This window comes from Polypterus senegalus, chromosome 2, assembly GCF_016835505.1.
Source record: "Polypterus senegalus isolate Bchr_013 chromosome 2, ASM1683550v1, whole genome shotgun sequence".
NCBI lineage: Eukaryota > Metazoa > Chordata > Cladistia > Polypteriformes > Polypteridae > Polypterus > Polypterus senegalus.
This window is the reverse complement of record NC_053155.1, coordinates 271,883,646-271,909,373: the sequence shown is the minus strand read 5'-3', so window position 1 is coordinate 271,909,373 and position 25,728 is coordinate 271,883,646. Positions and strand designations below refer to the sequence as shown.

The window sequence follows — 25,728 nt, the reverse complement described above, 5'->3', positions numbered from 1 at the left end:
CTGAGATAAACAGAAATCAATAGAACACTCATGCATGCAATTTTTAAAGGGTAAAAAAAGGTTAACACCACAGTGATTAGCTAGTTTACTTACAAAGAATACAGTTTTGCAGCGCAACACTTGCATAGACCTAAAACATTAGCACAATATGAGCCAACTGATTGGTGACTTAAAACTGAGATGTGTTTTTGAAACATAGGTAACACCATGGTAAAGGTTTCAAGATGGCGTGAATGTATCCCTGATCAGCTGTTGATCATTTTGTAATGAACCTTTGGAAGAGTGGTAAGTGCTAACAAACTTTTTTATGACAAAGAGATTTAAATCACACTTTAGGGCAGCTTGGTCAGAGAGCAGGCTGAGGGCATTGCATAGGGATCAGAAAAACTAATACCCAAAACATTAGTCAAAGTTGGTTGTCAAATTTTTTATGAAGGTCGATACCAAAACTTAACTCTACTTATATTTTAATAGTTTTTTTTTTATTGTTTTTAAAGATAAAGCTCAAATGTCAGTCAATGCATGTCACCATTTATTATACTGGGAGCCTGATGATGACACCTATTGGCTCATGTGGATAGCAATGAGTGTCCTACCATGAACATGAAGGTGTCCATGGACACTCCACCAAAAGGCAGCGCCCATGAATAAACATCAAGCAAGGTGGAGACACAATGATGTCACTAAAATAAAATAAAAATCAACAATAAAAATAGAGCAAAAAATGTAACTATATGACTAAGGACGTTGTCTAATGTGATCCTGGCCAACAATGACTTCAGGCCATGAGCTGTTAGTATCCAGGCTTCAGAAGTACATCCTGTGTGTTTGGTTGTTGTGATTGCCAATTTACTTACAGTTTGAGTATGCTGATTGTTATTATCGTATTGCTTGATTTTTATGACAGACCTTGGATAAAGGTAGTCTTAGCTACTGTATAAAAATAAAATCTTTATGAGAGAATAAAACTGACCTTTCCATCTAGGACAGAACCTCGAGTCAGCTGCACAGCATGAAAGAGATGGGGGAGCTGTGTGTCATTCCATGTGTGAACAAGATGTCTGACACCATTTTATCAATTTGTCACCACTTACTGTATGTATATTAGGAGATTTAAGTGGTGGATGTAATTTGTTCCCGTGATCTTGAAGAAATATTGTTTGGATTCTTGTGAGCATCAATGTTTTATTTTAAAGACCTTAACACATGGTCCCGTTTAGCTGATGTAATGACAGCAAGGCAGATTGCTCCAAGCATAGGGTTCTTCAGTGATTTTGCTAGCATTAGTTCAGGGAAACTATTGCTAAGTCTTATTTACACTATGATCTGAATTACTCATTTCATAACTCATACTGTTATTGACTGATAGCCATGACTGGTGCTAGCCAAGTACTGCTGAGAAGCCAGTTACACAAAGCATTCTGCTCAATCCGAAGTAATTAAGGAGCCACTAACGAAACGGTCCATCTTTGTCTGGGAGTACAACAAAATAATGACTATGTGTTGTTGATTGTGGTCATACATTTACCAGCAACAATATTTTTAATTTTGCTGCCACTAGTTGGATTACATACATTCTATTTGTACAACACTATTTCAAAGCAGTGGTAGGGCAAGAATAAAACAAAAATTCTCTATTTATTGCATTATCACTGTCTTATTAGTTTTACATAATTCTCAGAGGTTTTTTTTTTGATATTCCTAATATAAACTCTGTCTCTCCTTAGGAATACCCTTGTCCATTTTATTATAAAAATAAAGGAGAGTCCTCATTATAGATTGTGTAAGCATGTGAATTGGAATGCCATTGATGCAGTCTTCTAAACAGAAAGTAGTAATTGCTTTTTAGATTAGTTTCAGGAGTACAGAGGGGATACTTTATGCGGCTTATTCCATTCAGAGGGCTTAAGGAACCATAAACAGCAATGACAACATTAAAAACAGAATAGAGGATCAAATATGGCAACATTAACACTACAATTACCAGAGCCTACAAAAAAACTCGTAGATCCGTCCCACCTTAAATCGCGTCTCACCTCTCTGTCAGCGTCTTTTGTCCTTTAAATGTGTTGATAAGCATCAAGCAGTCTGCTATCTGATCCCCCACCGGCGCACAGTTTTCTCAGCTCAAGTTTGTTTACCTGTGTGTCATTTGCTTGGAGTTGTATAGCGTGAGAAGTCAAGCAAAATCACACCTTTTATAAATACTATAATGCTATTTTCAACACATGCATTTCATGTGTGTTTTGTGTCTCAAACGATCTATGTAAACACATAGTTAAAAAAGAAACGTTTTCCATGTTTTAGTAATAATTGACAAAATGTAGACATGAAGTTTACAATGTGTGAAGCCTGAAGTCCAAATATCAAAGAAACACTTTCACAAAAGGTACAAATAGAACAAGTGCACTTTTATACAAAAATATAACTGCAGAAAAAGAACCCGCATTAGGGTGCGACATTGACACACATTTACTATATCAACTGTTGACTGGTAATCAAAACTTCATGGGTTTGATCCCCGACGAGTCCGTTTTGAGAAGTGAGCTGCTTTCATTCTTACTATTTTAGAATAAAAACATATATTTGATTTCAGTCTGTAACAGCCGGTGTAAATGTATGATACTTGTAAAGGTTAGCTTTGTTTTTTTATTATTCAGTTTCATTCTCTCAGTCGCATTTATGATCCACCCTACCAAACCCCACTCCCCCGATCTGACACTGCTGTTTTCACATAAAGACGCGCTATAGCTCTGCACTCTGTAGGAAGTAAGTAAATAAATCCAAATAAATAATATTCGATCTGGCTTTTATGTAAGTAACATATAAATGTTGATGTACAAGTATAACAAAACAAGTGCACTTTTATTCAAGACTATAACCGAAGAAAAAAGAAAGTCACAAGTACACTGCAGAGCTTCCTGTGTTTGACACAGGCTCAAAAAATACATGTGTAATGCCACCAAAAGTGCATGCAGACACTTCAGTTCGCATGCATTGGTACGAGAATGCAGTCAGACTTCTTTTTAGGGCACATACACCGTCCTTGGTTTATTTACTTACTTCCTACAGGGTGCAGAGCTTTAGCGTGTCTTTATGTGAAAACAGCATTGTCAGATGGGGTTTGGGGGGGCGATAGGGTTGGCACGTAAACGCGACTGTGCACCAGAGGGGGATGTGATAGCAGACTGCTTGCTGCTTATCAACACATTTAAATGACAAAAGACGGTGAGAAGCGATTTAAGGTGACGGATCTACGGGTTTTTTTTTCGCAGGCTTTGGTAATTCTAGTGTTAAAATGTACTCAAGGCAGGATCAACTTTTTTCAAAAAGGCTGTGAACAACATATAACAAATAGTAGATACATTAATATATGAGCAAGCTAATGAGGAGTATATCCCACCATAGATATTTTTAAAAAAACAAAAGCACAATTTTTTTTCCAGCCAGGTGATTCTGAAACCCAAACATCCCAAACCCATACATTTGCATCATGTCCATTTTAGAACTTTATCCATTTTACTTCTCCACTCATTGAGCCCTGGCTGTACTACATACCCATTAATCATTTCAGCATTTCTCATTTATCATATCTCAATCATCATTAATTTTTTATATTACATTTCATAAACAAAACCAATCATAACTTGGAAAAGCGTACATAAAAGTAACTATCAATAAAAACAACTGACTTCTACAGAAATGCTTGCACTATAATCACCACCTGCTGGTCAGGGCAGTTTCATTTATTATTTACATAAGATATTTTCAAATACCCAAAGCTCTTGTGAGAGCTTTATATATTTTGTTTTTCTTTGAAAGCTTTCCAGTGTAATCTTTCCCTATTTCTAGCAACTCCTTTTATATTTTATTCTACTCAACGCACCTGAGCAACTTGCACTTTAAGTTTTTTTTTTATTTTTTTAATTGAGCACTAAATACTTAATTCATTAAGAAGAATTTTCATTCCCAAAACTTGATTTAAATGGGAAGAACAGATTTCATTCATATTTTACTTTTTGTTTCAATTGCATTTTATTTTATAGACTATTACATAAAAAAAATATAAAATTGATTTACATATGCTGCATGAAAACATGTTCATTTATAATCTTAAATTGTATACTAGAATGGTATATTTTCCCATCTCTGCTAAATATTGATTATGTTTAAAGAAAGTAATAAAATCTGAGAACTGATGAGTGACAAACGGGAGAGCTGTGAATACAAACTGAGAAGTAAAGAATGAGAAGTAATGAGTGAAAGTGGCATATGAGAAAGGGAAAGTGAGGCATGAGGAGTGGCATATGGTAGTTGACAGTTTTGGTGACTGTAGACATGAACAACGATGATGTCCAAAACTGACATTACACTACTGATGTGGACAGCTGGGAAAAATGCAACTATTTAATGCATGAAAAAAAATCTTCTGTGAAACTATATAAACTATAGAAAGTAAATCCATGTTTTAAATGCATACTGTGTGTATGCATCATTGTAACAGTTTATTTAGCTAGTTAATGCTTGTTTCCTGAATTTCTCATATGTGAGGGCAATGCAGTGACTTTCACCGCTCTAACCTCAACAGCAGAGGCATTCTTGGGCCAGAAGAGCATTTAGTTCATTGGCCTGAACAATGGGGAATTTATTTCATATATAACCAAAAAACTACTTGCTAAAGAATATTAGTAGTAGATGTAGTTTAAAATACATAGTTATCTTTAAATGTTTCTCCTTTACTTTAGGTAGATGTTTTCTAAATTATCAGAGTCACAGATTTATTCAAATCATTCTGCATTAGTGAAATGGGTTTGCCTGACAGAATGTCACATCATAAGTATAAATGTGGAGTGAGGAGGAATACAACAAATCCCAGCAACACTCGTGTTTATTGTGACGGCACAAGACCATCCACCTTTAACTTTACACATGGTTACCTGTGTCTAATCCAGTGGAATGCTTGTTATATAACGTCTACTCTGCTTCACATTTAAAAGCACTCTTGGTAGAGGTAATTTTACTCTTGCATTTATTGTTAGAATTTAATTTGCCTTTGCCTTGGACCCAATGCTGCCAGAATAGAGATGAACCTACACTGCTAATGAATACCCAGATGGTACAGTTTATTATATGTTGTAACCCAGGGGTTCTTTAATAATCCTCACTTCTCTGATAAGATGTGATCAATTTCTAATGTCATCAAAGACTTCATAATAATACAAACTTAAAACAATCTTTGCCGACACAGTATCTCTTAAAAATCACTGAAACAAACAGAACTGGTCTTTACATTGATGTGGTCTTTTATGTCAGTACATCTGGAATTCCATTCTGTGCAACTACGCCACATTAAATTTGTTTCAGGCTTTTCAGGTTTAAGTCTGATATTATATGATAGTAAGAAACTCTTTTACAGGTGCTTTACAGTTTGCTTATATCATCTCAATGTTAGCATAATAGAAATAAATCATTTTTGAAGTATATGCATGACATAAGACATTTTGCTCATCAAGGAAAAAAAAAGAATTTTAAACAGCATCTGTTAAAATCACCAAGTATGGATGGGTGAAAGAACTAAATGAACACACTCCCAGATGGTGAATATCTTCAGGAGCTCTTGTAAATGATTGCTGAATAAATTACATCTACCCCAGATCTTTAACTAATCAGGGAGAATACAGAAATGGACAAAAGGGAGATGTGATCAAAATGACTACAAAAACATACATATGTGTTAAAAATATTGACAATAGTTTTGTCCTTTCATCCCCACATCTATCCATTTTCAAACTTATTTACTGTTTTGTCAAATCTGCATGACGCAAACATCAGATCTCTAACATATACTGTATATGTAGGCCACACTGATCATGGGAATGAGTAAAAGTGTCTAATTTGTTACAAATTTAGCTTTATTAGTTACAAATTTGTTAGTGCTGTTAAGAGACCCTATATCCATCTGCCCATCCATTTTGAACCCACTTGATCCAGATCAGGGTCACAGGCCAGAGCCCATACTGGCAACAACAAACGCAATAATGAAAGCAAAAGTGGAAGGGCATCAATCACATATACACACATGCATTTGAGGACAATTTATAGTCATCATTTTTTGAAATGTACACACTGTTGGAGATCGGAAGGAAAACCAGGGCAGCCACAGAAATGTGAGCACAACATGCAAGCTGCAGGCACAGCGTGAAAGACCTGCTTTCATTTTCCATTGGGTGATCTAGCTCTTTTTATTAATGTGCACTTCTCTGCACTATTTACAGGTAATGAAGATGGCCCTAGCCCTTTCAACATGTTGAAGAGTATCATTATTTTAATCATTATTTCTAACACAGTTTTGACACAAAAAGGTGTTAATTCTGCAAAACATTCTCAAAAACGCACTCATATTCAGACTGGATGCAAATGAGTCACAGAGAGTCTTAATCAAAGCAGGTAAAGTAATGAAACATGACAGAGCAAAAAGGCATTGTCAAGAGTGGATGTAGGTCAATCATGTGTAATTTAAGTTGACCAAAAACTGTACAACCATGTAATAAGAAATGAAAGTATGACAGCAGCTTTTACACATAGAACACGTTAGCAAAGCACATAATGTACTGTAATTGAAAGTAATGTCAGAGATACTGCAGGAATCTCACAATAATCCTGACTGTGTTCAGGTTTCACCATGGTCACTGATACATTATCAAAGTTTCACCAGAATCAGTATGCCAAGACACAGTACTGTTTTTCTTAGGTAGAACTGATATCTTATCTTAAAAAACACACACACACACGAATACTATTTCCTCAGTCAGCACCAAAGAATTAAAGTGCAGAGACAGGGTTCAAATACTGTCTGTACATTTTTTTCATGTATATATTTTTTCTTTTTCTGATAAGTAACTCCTACTCATTTGGGACTTGTGTTACTCTGGCATGGCAGAGGGTGGCACCATAGTTAGTGGTGCTGAATACAAGTTCAGGGTCCTGGATTTGAATTCCATTCTAGAGCTTTAGTCTGGGTGGATGTCTACCTCAGGTCATTTGAAGACCTCAAATACGAGTGTGGGTATAGACTTGAACTTGCCCTGCAATGTACAGGTACTCTTGTTCAAGGCTGGTTTCCATCTGGCATCCAGTGCTGCCGTTTTTGGCACAGATGCCAACAGGTAAGAAAAAAAATGGACAGATGCATGATGTTGTTGAGTACCAATTTTAGATATAATGTAACTAAATTTTCCTTTTATTTTCACAATTTTAAAACACACATTTATAATATGCCTAAAAACTGTGATTAAAGAGTCAATGCTCTTCACTGTTGATACTTCAACCTAGTTTCTTCATGCCCCTTAATATTATCAAATACATTCTATTTGGTTTTGTCCATTTTATTAATGACAGCTAATGAAGGCGTGGGTTGAATGATTTCTTGATACCTTCAATTCAATTTTTATTTTAGTATAATGGAAGTGACCTTCATTTTTTCAGTTACTTTAACAAAACTTCCAGATGTTCATCCAATTTCAATACCTTTGCATGTTGGGAATTCCATCATTATTTACAGTTGGACAGGCTTTTTAGACTTGTGCAGACAGACAAGGACTAGCAAATAAAAATAATTCAAATTGCTAATGAATTACTGTGGCTAAATATACATCCATGGCAGTATGCATTGATAGGGGTGCTGTGAATGCCTAGTCAATTCATAAAATAAACACCAAACTGTATATAAAGCACTATATAAAAATATAACTGTGTAATACAAAGTAACGCTATAGTTAATTACTCGGTTGTCATTGTTATTCCACAATTTATATAATTACAATGTAACAATTTATCACTGATCCAAAAACAGGTGCACTTATATAGTTACATTGTACTTTCAAAATGTAATAAAAACATCAGGGTATGTAACTACGTCTATGTAACAGTTATTCCATGGTCTGGGCAATAGTAATGGAGAATTGGGTAACACTGTTACATAGACGTAGTTACATACCCTGATGTTTTTATTACATTTTGAAAGTACACATACAATGTAACTATATAAGTGCACCTGTTTTTGGATCAGTGATAAATTGTTACATTGTAATTATATAAATTGTGGAATAACAATGACAACCGAGTAATTAACTATAGCGTTACTTTGTATTACACAATAAGTACAGAGTAAATAACTTGTAGCTACACTGTACTTATACAGGTAATTACATAGTAGTTACAGTGTAATTATGGACACAATGTAAAGTGTTATCCATATAAAATCTGAAACAATATAACATTTTAGATCTGAACCTACGTGGTTTAAAACACAGACCTTAGAAAAACAAGCGAATAAACAAAGTCAATGTAAAATAAAATAAAAACCTAACATTTACATTTTGAAAATGTGGTTTTATTAATTTTAACTTTCAGTTGACTACAACATTATATATACTTACTTGGGTCATCCCAAGACACGATCACTTCTTAAAGGTAAATTTAGAAATTTAGAAAACTCTATGTACTTTTAACATATCCATCCATCCATCAATCCATCCATAGGAATTCACATTTGCTTCATTACTATTGCAGTCTACTCCATAATACTGTTTTGATTTATATTTTATTTGTCATTGCATGGAAAGGTTGCTACAGTGTACAAAATGAAGACCAATAGTCTTCTGCCCTTTTCAAACCTTATAACATACAGTATCAGACTCACTGTACGGCTCTCATCTTTGCTACTGTTATTGCTCTTCATTGGTCATCATTCTATAAGGAGCAACAGAGTACAATATGTACTGAAGGGCTGCTGCTCGATTCCTGGCACATCGTGATGACATAATTGTGCAATTAGCTCAACTGCTCTATCTGGTGGATTGGGCAGAGTTAATCATGAAAGAATCTTTTCCTTTCTCACACAGCCCTGGAAACTAAAGCAGACTTTCTTTTGGGGATGGATGAGCAATAAAGGAGATGCATACATGTAAATAAAAGATCCAACATGTTGAAATACTTGAGGCTGAACTTGCTCTTATTTAGCCCTTTTATTGAAAAGGGCAACAGAAGAAATCTGCAGACCTCTAAAGATGGCTTTATTGTTTAGATGACGACCCAGTGGTTGGCACTGCCATGTATACACTGTTACTTTTCCTGGGCAGTCTTTATATTCTAAAGTGCTCTTTCATGCCAAATTCATTTTCCACAAATCCACACTTACATTAAATAATGATATGTGCAGTGAAAACACTTGTTCGCTATTCTGTAAGTCTGCTCTTCCATTTAGGGTTTTGTCTACCCATATTATCTTCCCCTAACAATTTTAGCTCTTGTATCATCGGGCGTTAGGGTTTGATTCTTTGATAAAGAATTCAACTTCCTTTGCTTTTTAAGGGAGTAGACTTTTCCAAAGGCAATACAGGCAGAGTATAAAATTGCATAACAGGTGGTTTGGCAGGAGTTTGAACTGCTAACAGATATGGGTGCTGCATGACAAGAGTAGGGTTGAACAAGGCCCTGATATTAAAAAAGAGGAAAGAGAATGAGAACATGGCTCAAAGTTTAAGTTTGCAAAATTTCTCCAGGGCACTGGGTAGTTTAAACAGGATCGTCTGAGGTATAAGTGGATTTTGCCTGCATGTTATAAAAAAACATACCTACATAGAGGTTATCTGGCTGCATTAATTGACAACAGGGGTACATTAAGGTTTTGGGTAAAACTGGGGTTCCAGAAAGAGATTTAGGTTAAAGGCCTCAGGGCTTCAAGAGGGCATTCCTGACTCTAAGTGATTTAATATTATTGAGAAGTGATCTGATGCTGGAGCTTCTGGTTAGTAACCCAGTGATGATCTGGTAAGGAGATGAACTGGACATGGTCTCAATTATCTGAGAGAAGACAGGCCGAAGGCTGTGATATGAGGTATAGCGAATGATACTTTAGTGGCACTAGCAACTTGGACTGCCTCCTCACTATGCATTTGGTGAGCAGGAAGGAATAATTGTTTTCTGTTTAAATGTTAAAGTTTTTTTTTTTTTGTAACTCCTTGTGTTTTTACCCTTTCTTGTGCTCTTTATGTGCAATAAAACATGTTTTTCACATACTTGTAACTTCTTGGCATTTCTTATTGTCGTCAGATGGCTTGGAACTGAGATGGTCTTAGTAAATGAGTAACTGATCTATGAGTATTCTATTTAAAAAAAACATAAAAATATTAATTTTCAGAAAACAGCAGTGTTCTGCACAATATAACTTCTGATTTAAAGATATGCTGTATAATAAATCAGACTGCACTACACATTGTAACTACTTGTAGTTATTTAAAAAAAAAAGAAACCTGTTATAATTGAACTTCAACATTCTTGTGTAGTGAGTCAGGTCATCAAACCAGTTGCAGACACCAAAGATGTGGTGAAGAGTATGTGTGCAGACCAAAACCAGCATACTGGACAGACCAGTGAATAAACCTTGTTTTCTACGAGAAAGTGCAAATAACTGAAATGAGAAAATCTGTTTTGTAGTTAAATAGTATTTGTAAACAATATTTAATGTTTATGAATAATTTATGGCTCTTATTGAAGTAAAATATAGTAACTGTCTCTCCCCTCTGAGTAAACAATTAGAGGCCAAAAATGTAAGAGTCCATCCTAGAAAGTTAATGTTAAATTCTATTCTAATTAAGCAAATATGGGAATACTGTGTGCAATTTTTGGAAATCGTAGTCAAGTGATTACTCACAATGCACAATACAGTTACCAGTCATATATGTGATCAAACCATATGAACATGTGGGTACAGTTATATGTACACGGCCCTGACAGACAGTTTTACCCATTGACATCTTGCAGTAAAGCTTTACCCATGCAAAAAACAAAATATGGCCACAAGATTTAAAATTGTCAAAAAACAAAAGAGAGGTGTCACTGACACTTGTTTTTTCTGTGCTCTGAAACTACAAAGAAGAGAAAACTGGACACATGGATGATTGTGAAGGTGTGGATAAAAAGGTCTGCCTATTTTACAGAGAGAATTGTAGAATGTAAATTTACTGTTGTGTGTGTTTATATTGGGTGCTTCCAGTAAACATTTCCTAAGATACGTTTGTCATTGTATGTTATATGTGTTGCTTTATGATAGCTGTGTTAGCTTTTTGAAATCAAAAAGGAGAAAACAGGCATGACAAAAGCAATACCAATCTAAAATGTACTGCAGTTGCAGTTGCAGCACAATGAATTATGAGACATTTGAAGGTGACATCAGATAATCAGCTCGTGAGACTGCTTAAACGATAAGACACCCAACTGAAATACTTGGCATGACAGAAATTCTTTCAATCGTATGACATTGGATATTACAACCCCTCTCATACTGCATGTGAAATGATGGCCGAAAAAACTGAAATTCAGGCACAATCAGGAAATTAGTCGGCGAATGCAACTTGGACTTAAAATCGTGCCAAAATTGTATGCCTGGCATTATGTGAATTTAAGTTTTGCATAGCTAAACAAGATTGCAAGATTCTGTTTTATCCCCTATAAGCTAGTGTGGGACCTTCTTGACACTCAGCTTCAATTCTGATCTAACATTTTAGATTAATAGATTAGAAAGTATTTGCAAATGGATAGGCATACAATTTTCTGACCAGATATGTACACTGGAGCCTGCTATGCTAATATAGAAACCTATATAGAAACAAAAAGAAAAGTAAGTTTTAGATTAAAACCTTAAACAGAAACATCAAAAAGATTGTTTTTTTTGTGTATTACCAATTTTTCTTTGAGGTTTTGTATGAAATATTTTTGCTTTGAAGTACACTGATACTTTTAAAAGGACATCACTGTTGAATTTTTTGAGTACAAGTCGTACTCAATGCCCAAACTATCCAGTAGCTGCAGAATTTTGGAAAACACAGCTACAATAGTAATGACTTATTACAAGTCCTTTCTAGAGAGAAAGTAGTTAAAAAAACAAAACAAAAAAACAAACCAAGGACCACAAAACATGACCATGAACAAAACAGACAGTATTAGTTCATTAGTCATTTGTGAAAGATAAGGTATGCCATAAAAAAATAGATTTTTTTTTTAACACAACTTTAGAAATAAACGACTGTTAGTTTCAAAACACCACTCCGGAAACTGACACAGTACACGTTTTCTTCAAAACAACAGGTATCAACAAACAAAAAAATTTAATCCCACACATGAGCGTCCATATAGACAATGGAGAAAGCAACACATAAGAGCAAGCACTCTACATTTACAGTATCGAAGTAAATAAAGATCAGTCAGCAATGAAGTACTGAACATCAATCATGAAATGAATCACTGCATTACAAATAAAACATACTAGCAATCATTCAAAAACCACTCTAAATGGTACTGAAGCAGTTCATATTTATTACTAAACTCTGCAATGGCCATACACAAAAACATTGGAATCTATTTTGAATACAAGTAGTTTTACATATGAACATAATTGTTCATGCATTTAATTTTGAAGGGTTACGGTAAGAAAGGAAAAATAATTCAGAAATGGTTTCCAGTAGTTTCAGCATAAAGGTTATTGTTAACTATTACATCATCTTACATAAAAAGCAAATATAACACTCCTGCATGTATTGAAGTAAATCAACAAACAAATAATAATTTAAAATAATGACTAGCAAAGCGTCAATTTATTAAAAAAAAAGCATTGGTAGTAACAACTTGCCTCATAAAATCATTCAGATAAGTTGTTTGCTGCATGCGTAAGGCATGCAAATCTAATGGCTCTCGATGACCAAATATATACTGTACACATGTAACAAGTAAGTGCTTCTTCCAGCTTTGCCAAGGCAACCGTGGTTCTTTCAACACAACTGATAAAGCACTCATTTATGAACCCTGAGAGATTAACAAGTTTGCACTCTGCTGCCACCAGCTGTGACTGTGGGCACCAAGAAAAGCATAGATTCCCCCTTCAGCCAAGACCATTATTTAGAATATTTACCAGCAATCAGGGTTGACAAAAGAGGGGAGGTGACTGGCTGGGTAACTGAAGTGAATGTAACAATATCTCACAGTATGTACACAATTTAACAATTTAAAACAACCTGGTTGCCTTTACAGAAGCAGCTTGTCTTTAACTTTCACAGAAAACTTACAAATCAAATACAAAGAAAATGTTGTAAACTGTAAACATCCTTACACTGTACACTGTAAATCAGTCAGACAACAGAATCTGAGCCAATGTGTGGTTTATCCCTGGTCTCTTTCCTGTGCTGCAACATTCCCTTTCAATTTCAAGCATGAACATATAATGCATAACCCACATAATTGATTTGCACGCACAGTTTACATATAGTTTAAACATGTTGATGGCTATATTATGATCAAGCCAATAGTCTGCAACTCTGTGGAACAGCCAATCAATTTCAAGTACAGCAGAAACGTGCACAGAATTTGTTCTGCACTGGAGTTTTTTTTTTTTCCAGTAACTTAATCTGTAACACATAATACAATAATTTACTTATACTGTATATACTATATATATATATAAATTATTTATATTTTTATACATATATATATAATGTTTAACATATAAAGAGAACAACTGATTCAAAATAGGCAAATATATTTGTCAGCTTAAAATAAATTCTGTTCCTTGCTTTTTTGACTAATGCAATCATAGGCAAATATTGACTAATTTTAAAAGCAGTTTCAATTTTTGTAGCTAAAAATTCAATAGGAACTGTGTGTACAATGTTGTAATTCAATCTTTGGGTCCTGCTGACATAATGAAGCATTCTATTACGTCACAAGAACTCCTAAAAGTCTTTATAGCATTATTCTTAGCAATGTACAGTACTTGATAATTGATTGATTATTGTTTGTAAATAAAGTCCAACGTACCTGAACCCTGGGGTTCCTGCTTATTGCTCTCTTTCTGAGCAGGCTCCTTGTGTTCAGAGGCACTGACAGAGGGGGTTAGGCAGCCATGGCTGAAGCCCCCATCACGTGGCAGTGTGAAGCTACGGGGTTTTCCCCCATTACTGCCCAGAGCTTGTAGTCTTTCCCCCTCAGCCAGAGGGAAAAGTCCATAGCGATCCTGCAAAAGGCTACGCTGGATAGGAAGTGTAGACTGTCTTCGATGCTCAGGAGAGATCACTCCAGTTGTTTCACAGAACACAGAGTCTTCCAGAGGCAGCGTTTGCAGATAGTGCAAACCAGAACTTGTGAGTGGGGTCTCAATCAGATCCTGCCAGGATCGCCGCTGGCTGGCTGACTTGCGAATAGGTGATTCAGTGCTGCTCCGGTCAGTCTGCTCTTGTCTGAACTCTTCATGAGATGAATGGGACTGTGATGTCTCCGTGGACGACAAACGCCCATGCTTTGGCTCAAGGTATGGACTGGCACAATTCATCTAAAACAGGAACGAAAAGGTTAATAAAGAAAGCCTTGAGAGTACAGAATATGGCTGTTCATTGTACAATAAGTATATATTTATAGCTCAAGCTTGTAAGTGAAAAGTTAAATAAAAGCATTACCTGTTCCCACTCATTATACCATTGGAAACAATATACAGATTATCCTTTCTACGAGATATGGAAAAATGAACTTAGGAATGTACTTATTCAAAATAAAGTTTACAAAGGATAATCATTAATAATTTAGTCTATTATTCATGTGGCATTACATAAACTGTTACCATTAAGAAAAATAATAGTTTGAGTAGGATGCTATTCATGCATATTCATGTTTTACCATGTGAAACTTGTCAGTCTCTCTCTGTTCTTAAATTTATAAATATTCACTCCAAAATACCATCAATCTTTGCAGTCGCAGTTTGTGGAGCAGACAACTTTGATACCAAAATGAAATTTACCATGACCAGCTTTACTCAAAATTCATTCATCCAGCTTATAAATCATAATATTAATATTAGAATACAAAATGATATAAAATTAATTTTGAACTGTGAAATCTTCAGCATGGATGAAATAACCCCTACTGTTTTATCCATGTTGGCCAGTCTGTGCTTTCTATAATAATTTGTTTGATACTTTCTCATAAATCCTAATGCTATATATTCCATATGAACTCTATTAAACTGAACCACATTTATAGACACAGCAGAACAGAACAGAGCAGAACTGACAGGAGTCAAAAACTAAATGACATTCAATACTATGAGTACACACACTTAATTTGAGGGTTGCACCATTAAACATGAGAAGCCATATTCAAAAATGAAGAGTAAAACATACTTGAAGAAGTCTAAACACAAGACTGTTACAGAAGCCAAAATGAGAATTGCTGTATTTGACTGTTCGATCCCAAGAACCTCAATCACAGCACAGCTGGGTTATAGAGTGGTGTGTTCTTGATGTGGCACATAGAGCCTTCTGGAAGACGGCCCCTAGCAACACATTCTAGTAATAAACTTGCTAAAATGGTGAAGCTACAAAATGTAATGTAATAAATAAACTATTAGCTTGTACTGAAATTATTAACATGAAATGCCCGTGTATTAGCTAACTAAATTGTACCAGATACATGGATAATCAGCAGGAAAGTAATAAAACGTAAAACACATACTATTACACAATGAGGAAATCTTTGCATTGAAAAGGAAACAGTCTTAAATATAATATCTTTGTGTATGTGAACAGTGTATAATAAGTGATCCTAACCCAGAGTGACATAAGGATTGACCTCACTGGTGACCCACTGCTGGCTGATCTGATCAGCATCTCTGTACTGAACTAAGTGCATTTGACAATCATATACAGCGTAGTGTGCGGCCGGGGCTCTTGCCCGGCTGAGATGCCTCAACGCTGGGAGGACCGGGGGAGCAAGTGTGGCCAGAGTGTTACCTCCCCCGGTTGCAGCAGTGCCTCGGACTCCCACAGGGCTGCACCACACTCCAACTCCCATGCAGCCCTATTGGGATCTGCAGGCGCCGCCAAGGGGTGCTGCAGCAGGAGGCTGCTGAGCCCTTATGGGCAGTTCTTCTGCCACACCTGGAAGTGCTGCCGGAAACAAGTAACCAAGCACCAAGCACTTCCGGATGCGTTATAAAAGGAGCCAGCAGCCACTACTTGGCAAGCCAGAGTTGGGAGGAAGAGTGATGAAGCTTGACCCAAAGAGTGAAGGAGCACAAGGAGAGGAATAACAGAAGAGACTTATGGTATTGTGCTGTGCTTGTGCCAGGACTGTGTTATACTTGTGTGGAACGGGGAAGGCGTTTCCCACAAGGGAAGAAGAAAAACAAAACAAGTATGCATTGAACTTGTGTCCCATGCATGTCTGTGCCAGGTTCAGCTGGCGATGCCAGCCTGGTGGGCCACAACAGGTATCTATCTTCCAAAACTATTCTTTATACTTTTGGATTTTTAATTATATTATGATTTGGAATCACAGTTATACAGTACTACACACTCCGAGGTTTTTCTCTTTTATCTATCCAAACCCACAAAGCTCTTGCTTTCTTATTCTCTTATGCAGTGTGAGTTTATATACAGCATCACATCAAGATTAGTAATACAACTACTTTAGATTAAAAAATCCTTGGGTCCTTAACTGACTTAAAAAAAAGTTAAAAACTGAATAAATGTATGTTAAAGTATTTACATGCTATGGCCTCTATTGAGAGAGCCAGGTCAAAAGAATATTTTGCATTAAAGTAAATTCTTAACTCTTAAATCAGCGTTCAACTTAATGAACTAAGGTGGGCTCATGTTGAACCTGTTGCTTATAATATAGCCTCTGGTCCCTACACAAGCATATTCTGAATTATGAAGATGCAGGAACAAATTAGTGATTACAGTGGTATGATTTTTAGGGCAGATTATAAAGGCAACAAGCAAAGTCCAATTAGTCCAATTTACTGCTAATCTGGATGCTGGTTGTTTTAAAATGACAAATAGAAAACTGAGCCACGAAGTCTTACTCTAGTGATCAGGGTCATCAATTCCATGCAGCAGTTTTGGTTACAATGTTTTTTTTTTGTTACAATCTAATATTTTCAAGTACTTCATCATATTAATCTCTGATAGAATTCAAGAAACCAGTGAATGAGCAATTTACATTAGCCACAAGAACATTTAAAATGTTGTTATTAATTAAATAATCTTGCCTTTGAATTTAAACCAAGGATATACTTTACAAATTGCCAAAAGCAGAATGAATGACTGAAAAACAACTTTCTCCTATGCCGGATTAGTTTCACTTTCATGATACCTCCTGAAAAAGTGAATTATCACCTCCTTTCAAAAAAAATATAGAGCTTATTATTAGCACATCAAAAGCATGATTATGTTACTAACTGAAAAATATTGCATTACTGCAGTACTTAAAGTATCTCACTCATGTTTCTGAGTTTTCCCTGTAAAAGACAAAAGCATAAAGATCAGAATGATTTTATTATTCATTGCATTTCTAAATTAGGAAGCAATGTTAAACTATGCTATGTTATGCTATGCTAACAACAAGCCATGGATTACAAGTGACATCAAAGGCCTTTTGAACCAGAAGAAAAAGGCTTTTAAAGGCGGTGATCGGCATGAGCTCAAGCGCGTGCAGAAGGAACTCCGAGCAGTACAGGAGAAATCTGGAGCAGAAGTTGCAGAACAACAGCATGAAGGAAGTGTGGGATGGGATGAAGATTATCACTGGCTGCAGCTCGAAGCGGGGTGCCGCCATCGAGACAGACGTGGAGAGAGCAAACCAAATGAACAACTTCTTTAATAGGTTTGATCACCCTAACCCACTCTCACCTCGGAGTACTACATCCTTCAACCATCCTTCTGCTAATACCAGCATAGGTGAGACATCCCCACCCACAATTACAGCAGCTCATGTGAGCAGAGAGCTGAGAAGACTTCGTGCCAGCAAAGCAGCAGGTCCAGATGGTGCATCGCCACGACTGCTGAAGGCTTGTGCGTTGGAACTAGGGAGTTCTCTACAGCGCATCTTCAACCTGAGCCTGGAACAGGGGAGAGTCCCAAGACTTTGGAAAACATCTTGTATCATCCCTGTCCCAAAGGTATCACGTCCTAGTGAGCTGAATGACTTCCGGCCTGTTGCTCTGACGTCACATCTGATGAAGACCATGGAGCGGCTACTGCTTCACCACCTGAGGCCACGGTCCGCCACGCCCTCGACCCTCTGCAGTTTGCATACCAGGAGAAGGTGGGAGCGGAGAATGCCATCATCTATATGCTACACCGATCCCTCTCCCACTTGGACAGAGGCAGTGGTGCTGTAAGAATTATGTTTTTGGACTTCTCTAGCGCCTTCAGCACCATCCAACCTCTGCTGCTTAGAGACAAGCTGACTGAGATGGGAGTAGACTCACACCTGGTGGCATGGATCGTGGACTATCTTACAGACAGACCTTCAATATGTGCGTCTTGGGAACTGCAGGTCTGACATTGTGTTCAGCAATACAGGGCGCCACAGGGACTGTACTTTCTCCGGTCCTGTTCAATCTACTGTATATACATCAGACTTCCAATATGACTCAGAATCCTGTCACGTGCAAAAGTTCGCTGATGACACTGCTATTGTGGGCTGCATCAGGAGTGGGCAGGAGGAGGAGTACAGGAAGCTAATCAAAGACTTTGTTAAATGGTGCGACTCAAACCACTTACATCTTAACACCAGCAAAACCAAGGAGCTGGTGGTGGATTTTAGGAGGCCCAGGCCCCTCATGGACCCTGTGATCATCAGAGGTGACTGTGTGCAGAGGGTGCAGACCTATAAATATCTGGGAGTGCAGCTGGATGACAAATTGGACTGGACTGCCAATACTGATGCTCTATGTAAGAAAGGTCAGAGCCGACTATACTTTCTGAGAAGGTTGACATCCTTCAACATCTGCAATAAGATGCTGCAGATGTTCTACCAGACAGTTGTGGCGAGTGCCCTCTTCTACACGGTGGTGTGCTGGGGAGGTAGCATAAAGATGAAAGACGCCTCACGCCTGGACAAACTTGTTAAGAAGGCAGGCTCCATTGTAGGATTACAGTTGGACAGTTTAACATCTGTGGCAGAGCGGCGGGCATTAAGCAAACTCCTGTCAATCATGAAGAATCCACTGCATCCACTGAACAGTGTCATCTCCAGGCAGAGGAGTAGCTTTAGTGACAGACTTTTGTCACTGTCCTGCTCCACTGACAGACCGAGGAGATCGTTCCTCCCCCACACTATGCGACTCTTCAATTCCACTCGGGGGAGTAAATGCTAACATTACTCAAAGTTATTGTCTGCTATTTTATTTTTATTTCATTTTTCATTTTTATTACTATTTAATTTAATATTGTTTTTTTGTATCAGTATACTGCTGCAGGATTATGTGAATTTCCCCTTGGGATTAATAAAGTATCTATCTATCTAAACTCCCAAAGCTTTGAATCGAGTTTTAAAGCATGAACTCCCAAACATGCTACCCTGCCTTGTTTACTAAAGACATACAGAAGATGTTCAAAACCTTATTGCCAGTATTCTTTCACAGGCCATGCCCAAGTAAAACATTGTCACTCAAATAGATCAACTACACTGGCTTACTTTACAAATTAATTTATTTTTTTCAAAAGTCTACTGGTAATTTTAATGAGCTGTGTCACACACATGCGAGTGGGAGGAAGCTAAAGGGCCTGAATAACAGTAGTTCCACATCAGACCAGGGGGTGGTGAGGTACACTGACTTTTTCTCTCAATCCTCTGCAGGTCATCCATGGGATATCCCGCATGATTCTGGCGCTATGGACAATGTCACTACCGTTTTTGGGCCCATGGATCACGTCACTTCTGGTTCTGGCCCCAATGACATCACTTCCTCTGACAGCCTTCAAAGCTGCCATATTTACAGCCTTTAAGTCAGTTCTGTTCTGGACTCAAACCTGAATACAACTCAGTTAAACAACCATTTTTGCAGCCAGGGAAAAATATATGGGTGGCTGTCCTTTTTGATAACTTCTTGTAATTCGTATGACAGCTGTTAATTCTAACACCTTAGATTAACTCTCCTTGCTGTTTCTTTCATACCAACTTGCCAGACACAAGACATCCTCTGACGCCATCTTCTTGTTACTCTAAGGACTCATTATGATAAAGCTGTCAATATATATAGTGACTCCGAGCATGTGCTCAGTCAACAGTGCTATATAAGAAAAAACTGAAATGAACTGGGCTAAACATACCACACTTGGGAAATGCTCATTTAAGTTTGCAGCTCCTGCTCTCTTAAAAAACTCTTTATATGGTCAAATTTAAATTTAAGTCACTTTTCCTTGCATGCACATGTATTTTATTCATCTACTTGTAGTTATGTTTCATTTTAGTTTTCGGTGCTATCTGTACTAATTGTGATTTTGTGCATTGTTAACTGTAAAGACTCATCACCATTCATGTTTTTATATTTTATCATGCAATTAATGCTTTTGTGTTTTACAAAATTACTTTGAAGTATATTCTTTCTCGCTTCGCAAATCTGGTTCTGATGCTGAACTCTGTAAGAGTGATAAATAAATTGAATCAATAAAAGTCAATATTTGATGTCACTTTAGATTAGGTGTCCCTAATTACGCTGTAATTACCATATAATTATCTGTATGATTATAGAGTAACTGGTGTGATTTCCTTATACTCACTGTGTAATACAGTGTAACACTATAATTAAGTACTGAATTGCAATTGTTATTCCACAATTTTTATAAGTACGTATGTATATATTGCAATTGACATCTTTATGAATATAGCTGCCAGTTCTTTCAAGCTTACATTCATTCCTACACTTTCATCAAAATGCTGAACAATAGAGAACACACACAGCATTTGCAACAACATATCATTCACATTTACCACTCATCAATTGATGCAGTTGAATGCCAATGTACAATCCAATACTGCAAAAAGGTTTTTCCTTTGCATCAGATTATGTTTGTTTATCTTTTAAAAAACAATTTTGTTTATTTTGAAACCATGCAATGTGTTCTCTGCATATGTGACACACATTTATATGTCTAATGGGGCTTGTTTTGGTGTCTTTTCAACTGTAGACAGTTCACCATAAACCGAATCTTGTTGTCTGTTAGACCAGGTTAACAAGAGTACCTCATACCTTTGTAGTTCAAAAATCACCACCCCTACTTTGAGCACCACCTTCATGAGGCATTGGCATGGTTTAGAAATGTGACACTAAGTAAGCCATCTAACTGGTCCCACCCAGTTTTAAGCAATATTCACTTATGATTGTCTCTAGATGTATATATGATACATCTGGCTTTAGCAAGACTAAAACAGTCTTGACTGTCTGACAGGTATATATTGTGCAAGAATAACTTATCAGTATGCAGAGCTATTCATTTAAGACACTGTGACATAGAAAATAATTTGCCACATGCAAGGTCTTTTCTTTTGCTTTTTCTTTGATAGGACCTCTGAACGTTACACCTTGACAGGACCAAATCCTGGATTGCATGATGGTTCATTACAGGGCACAATTAGTCACACCACCACTAAAGAACTGCTTATCTTTGGACTATGGGGGAACTCCTATGTGAGAACAGAGACAATGAATAGACAATGGATATTCCATTCTGGAATTCAGTCTAAAAATGCTATCTGTTACACCACTGTCCTACACAATTAAACAGATCCTTCGGTCACTTACCTGTATAAGCAATTCTACTAATGCAATGACATTAGTTTCAAAACAACACATCATTTGTGCAATGAATTTGAGTCAAAAAACACGTAGCTTTTTTCCTCTCAATCACTCAAACCTTCAGTTTGCTTACATAAATGAAGAATTGAACCTAACAATAGGTGGGCACTCTGCCCATATACAATGCAGAAAGCAACCATAAACAAAGGAAAAGACTATACATGCATGCGCAGATCACAATAGTGGAATCTGACCACTGAAACCTTGTGACAGGTAACATGCCGCAGAGACAGAAAGATTTCAAGAGATTATAAAGAACCTGTTCGATATCTGAAAATGCATTATGAATAGCAGCTTTGTTAATAAAGTAACAAAAGGGAACAGCACTCCTCTATGATGAAGATTGTACAAATAAGAAATCAGCATAACTTACTGAAGGGGGGCGAGGATATGTGTCATAGGGAGGGGGTGGACTGTCCTGTTTTGGTGTTGAAGGTGCATCGGTTTCTTCATGTTCACTTTCACTCCAGTAGTCTAAAATAAGAAAAGACGTTAGAGCATTTGATTTTTTTAATCTCAAAAATAATCTTCGAGAATCCATTGATTCACTTTCTATTACACCTTTTTCCATTCTGTAATAATCCAGAAGCTGTACACACATGCACACATCCATGCTCATGCCACTTTAGAGAGGCTTTTGCTGGAGTAAATTATAATATTCACACAAAAGCCACAAGAACAACATGAAAACCTCACACAGATGGGATCAAGAGTTGTACAGATTGTCGTGATTTACAAATATATGGGGATAGGTTGTGAAAAATAAATCAACACTACCGTATCAAAGTACTAAGAGAGACATAGAAAAAAAAATAGATAAAGGACCACCATCTGCAGCTCAACCTGGCAAAAAACAAGCTTCTTGTGACACCAGCCAGCCAGTCTGCTCAAGTCCCCATCCCTGCACAGCTTGGCCAACTGTCGCTTACCCCCTTCCAAGTCAGCACGCAACATTGTGGAGGTGATTGATCTTTTTCTGACCACATTTTTGCTGTTTCTTATTCATGCAGGTTCACTCTATACAATTATCTGCAAGATCAGACCTTTTCTGGCAGAGTATGCAGCATAACTTCTTGTCCAGGCTCTGGTCTTATCAAATCTGCACTACTGCAACTCATTTCTGGCAGGACTACCTGCATGTGCTATCAAGCTGCTGCAAATTCAAAATTGTGAATTTCCCCTTGGGATTAATAAAGTATCTATCTATCAATCAGATGGTCCAGAATACCGTGGTCTGTCTTGTGTTTAATCAGCCAAGATGGGCATATGTCACTCCTCTCTTCAGGTCGCTACATTGGCTCCCTGTAGTAGCATGCATTAAGTTCAAATCCCTGATGCTTGCCTACAGAGTAGTCAATGGATCAGCACCAGTGTATATGGAGACACTGGTAAGATGCTATTCTCCATCTCACCCAATCAGGTCTGCAAAAGAACAGCATCTGGTGATGTGGTTCCAAGTTGGTGGAATGAGCTACCCAGCTCCATCTGTACAGGTGACTCATTGTATTCATGAAGAAACTGAAAATCCATCTGTTCTGTGAATATCTGTCTAACTGATTGCAAAAAAAAAATATATCTTTCCTCTGTAATATTTTATATTGTTGCTTAATTTGCAGTTAGATTAAGTTTAATTGCTTTATTGATTGTGACCTATGGTTGAAATTTATTATTATATTATGTCACTGTTGCTACTGTCCAGTTTCAACTTTTGTTACCAGCCCTACTACACTTGCTTAACAAAAACATGCCCTAGCCTAATATTACTCGATTATGTTTGCCTCCTTTATAAGTTGATTTGGACAAAAGCATCTACCAAGCAAATAAATGTAAATGAAGGTTTCATATATATATATATATATATATATATATATATATATATTTATATACACACAGGTGCCGGTCATAAAATTAGAATATCATGACAAAGTTGATTTATTTCAGTAATTCCATTCAAAAGTGAAACTTGTATATTAGATTCATTCATTACACACAGACTAATGTATTTCAAATGTTTATTTCTTTTAATTTGGATGATTATAACTGACAAATAATTAAAGACCCAAATTCAGTATCTCGGAAAATTAGAATATTGTGAAAAGGTTCAATATTGAAAATACCTGGTGCCACACTCTAATCAGCTAATTAACTCAAAACACCTGCAAAGGCCTTTAAATGGTCTCTCAGTCTAGTTCTGTAGGCTACACAATCATGGGGAGACTGCTGACTTGACAGTTGTCCAAAAGACAACCATTGACACCTTGCACAAGGAGGGCAAGACACAAAAGGTCATTGCTAAAGAGGCTGGCTGTTCACAGAGCTCTGTGTCCAAGCACATTAATAGAGAGGCGAAGGGAAGGACAAGATGTGGTAGAAAAAAGCATACAAACAATAGGGATAACCGCACCCTGGAGAGGATTGTGAAACAAAACCCATTCAAAACTGTGGGGGAGATTCACAAAGAATGGACTGCAGCTGGAGTCAGTGCTTCAAGAACCACCACGCACAGACATATGTAAGACATGGGTTTCAGTTGTCGCATTCCTTGTGTCAAGCCACTCTTAAACAAGAGACAGCGTCAGAAGCGTCTCGCCTGGGCTAAAGACAAAACTGCTGCTGAGTGGTCCAAAGTTATGTTCTCTGATGAAAGTAAATTTTAAATTTCCTTTGGAAATCAAGGTACCAGAGTCTGGAGGAAGAGAAGAGAGGCACAGAATCCACGTTGCTTGAGGTCCAGTGTAAAGTGTCCACAGTCAGTGATGGTTTGGGGTGCCATGTCATCTGCTGGTGTTGGTCCATCGGGTTTTCTGAGATTCAAGGTCAACGCAGCCGTCAACCAGGAAGTTTTAGAGCACTTCATGCTTCCTGCTGCTAACGAACTTTATGGAGATGCAGATTTCATTTTCCAACAGGACCTGGCACCTGCACAAAGTGCCAAAGCTACCAGTACCTGGTTTACGGACCACGGTATCCCTGTTCTTGATTGGCCAGCAAACTCGCCTGACCTTAACCCCATAGAAAATCTATGGGGTATTGTGAAGAGGAAGATGCAATACGCCAGACCCAACAATTCAAAAGAGCTGAAGGCCACTATCAGAGCAACACGGGCTCTCATAACACCTGAGCAGTGCCACAGACTGATCGACTCCATGCCACGCCGCATTGCTGCAGTAGTCCAGGCCAAAGGAGCCCAATCTAAATATTGAGTGCTGTACATGCTCATACTTTTCATGTTCATACCTTTTGAGTTGGCCAACATTTCTAAAAAATCCTTTTTTTGCATTGGTCTTAATTGATATCCTAATTTTCCGAGATACTGAATTTGGGACTTTCATTAGTTGTCAGTTATAATCATCAAAATTAAAAGAAATAAACATTTGAAATACATCAGTCTGTGTGTAATGAATGAATCTAATATACAAGTTTCACTTTTTTGAATGGAATTACTGAAATAAATCAACTTTGTCATGATATACTAATTTTATGACTGGCACCTGTATATACATAATACACACACATGTATTGTTTTGCTATGAATAAATTGCATTTTTTTGTTAAAGGTACAGGCTTGGAACATTTGTTGAAAAATACTCTATTGCCCCCTCTAAATCACACACACAGATAGTGAAAAGGTTGATTTGTGTACCTTCATCATATTATGAAGTTTGTTCATAAAGTGAAATTTATACCTCTTAATACTTTATTTCTACCATCCTGCATGAATGCAAGACAAAGATAGGCTATCTCAAAAAAGTCTTCGTCTTGAAGGACATGCAAAACTGTGCTTATGAATTTTCAGAAAAATCACAGAAATTTACATTTATCATTACATGGGTTTAAAGCAGCTGCATTTTAGCAATCACCATAATGTCAAATTTCTCTCCATTTTTCTTGAAAAAGTAAAATTGACTAGTTAATGTAGGCAAATTTCCATTGAGAAGCAATTCTCTAAACTGTCAGCTTGCATTCATCTATATGCAAAGCATCCCTATTTGACATTTATTCACTTTCTATCCAACATTACCAGTGTATAAGCCAAAAGT

General features: G+C 37.0%; 1 protein-coding gene across 10 annotated transcripts in view; it reads right to left on the bottom strand.

Moving 5' to 3' along the window:
* The window catches only part of cnksr2a (connector enhancer of kinase suppressor of Ras 2a), a 763,738-nt gene that overhangs the window by 202,564 nt on the left and 535,446 nt on the right, over positions 1–25,728 (bottom strand). For all 10 annotated transcript variants that reach the window (XM_039745560.1, XM_039745565.1, XM_039745561.1 and 7 more), the window contains 2 exons: positions 22,062–22,162; positions 13,870–14,380 (listed from right to left, as the gene is read on the bottom strand). In XM_039745560.1, coding sequence (XP_039601494.1) covers positions 13,870–14,380; positions 22,062–22,162 — 612 coding nt within the window. The remainder of the gene's footprint in view (positions 1–13,869; positions 14,381–22,061; positions 22,163–25,728) is intronic.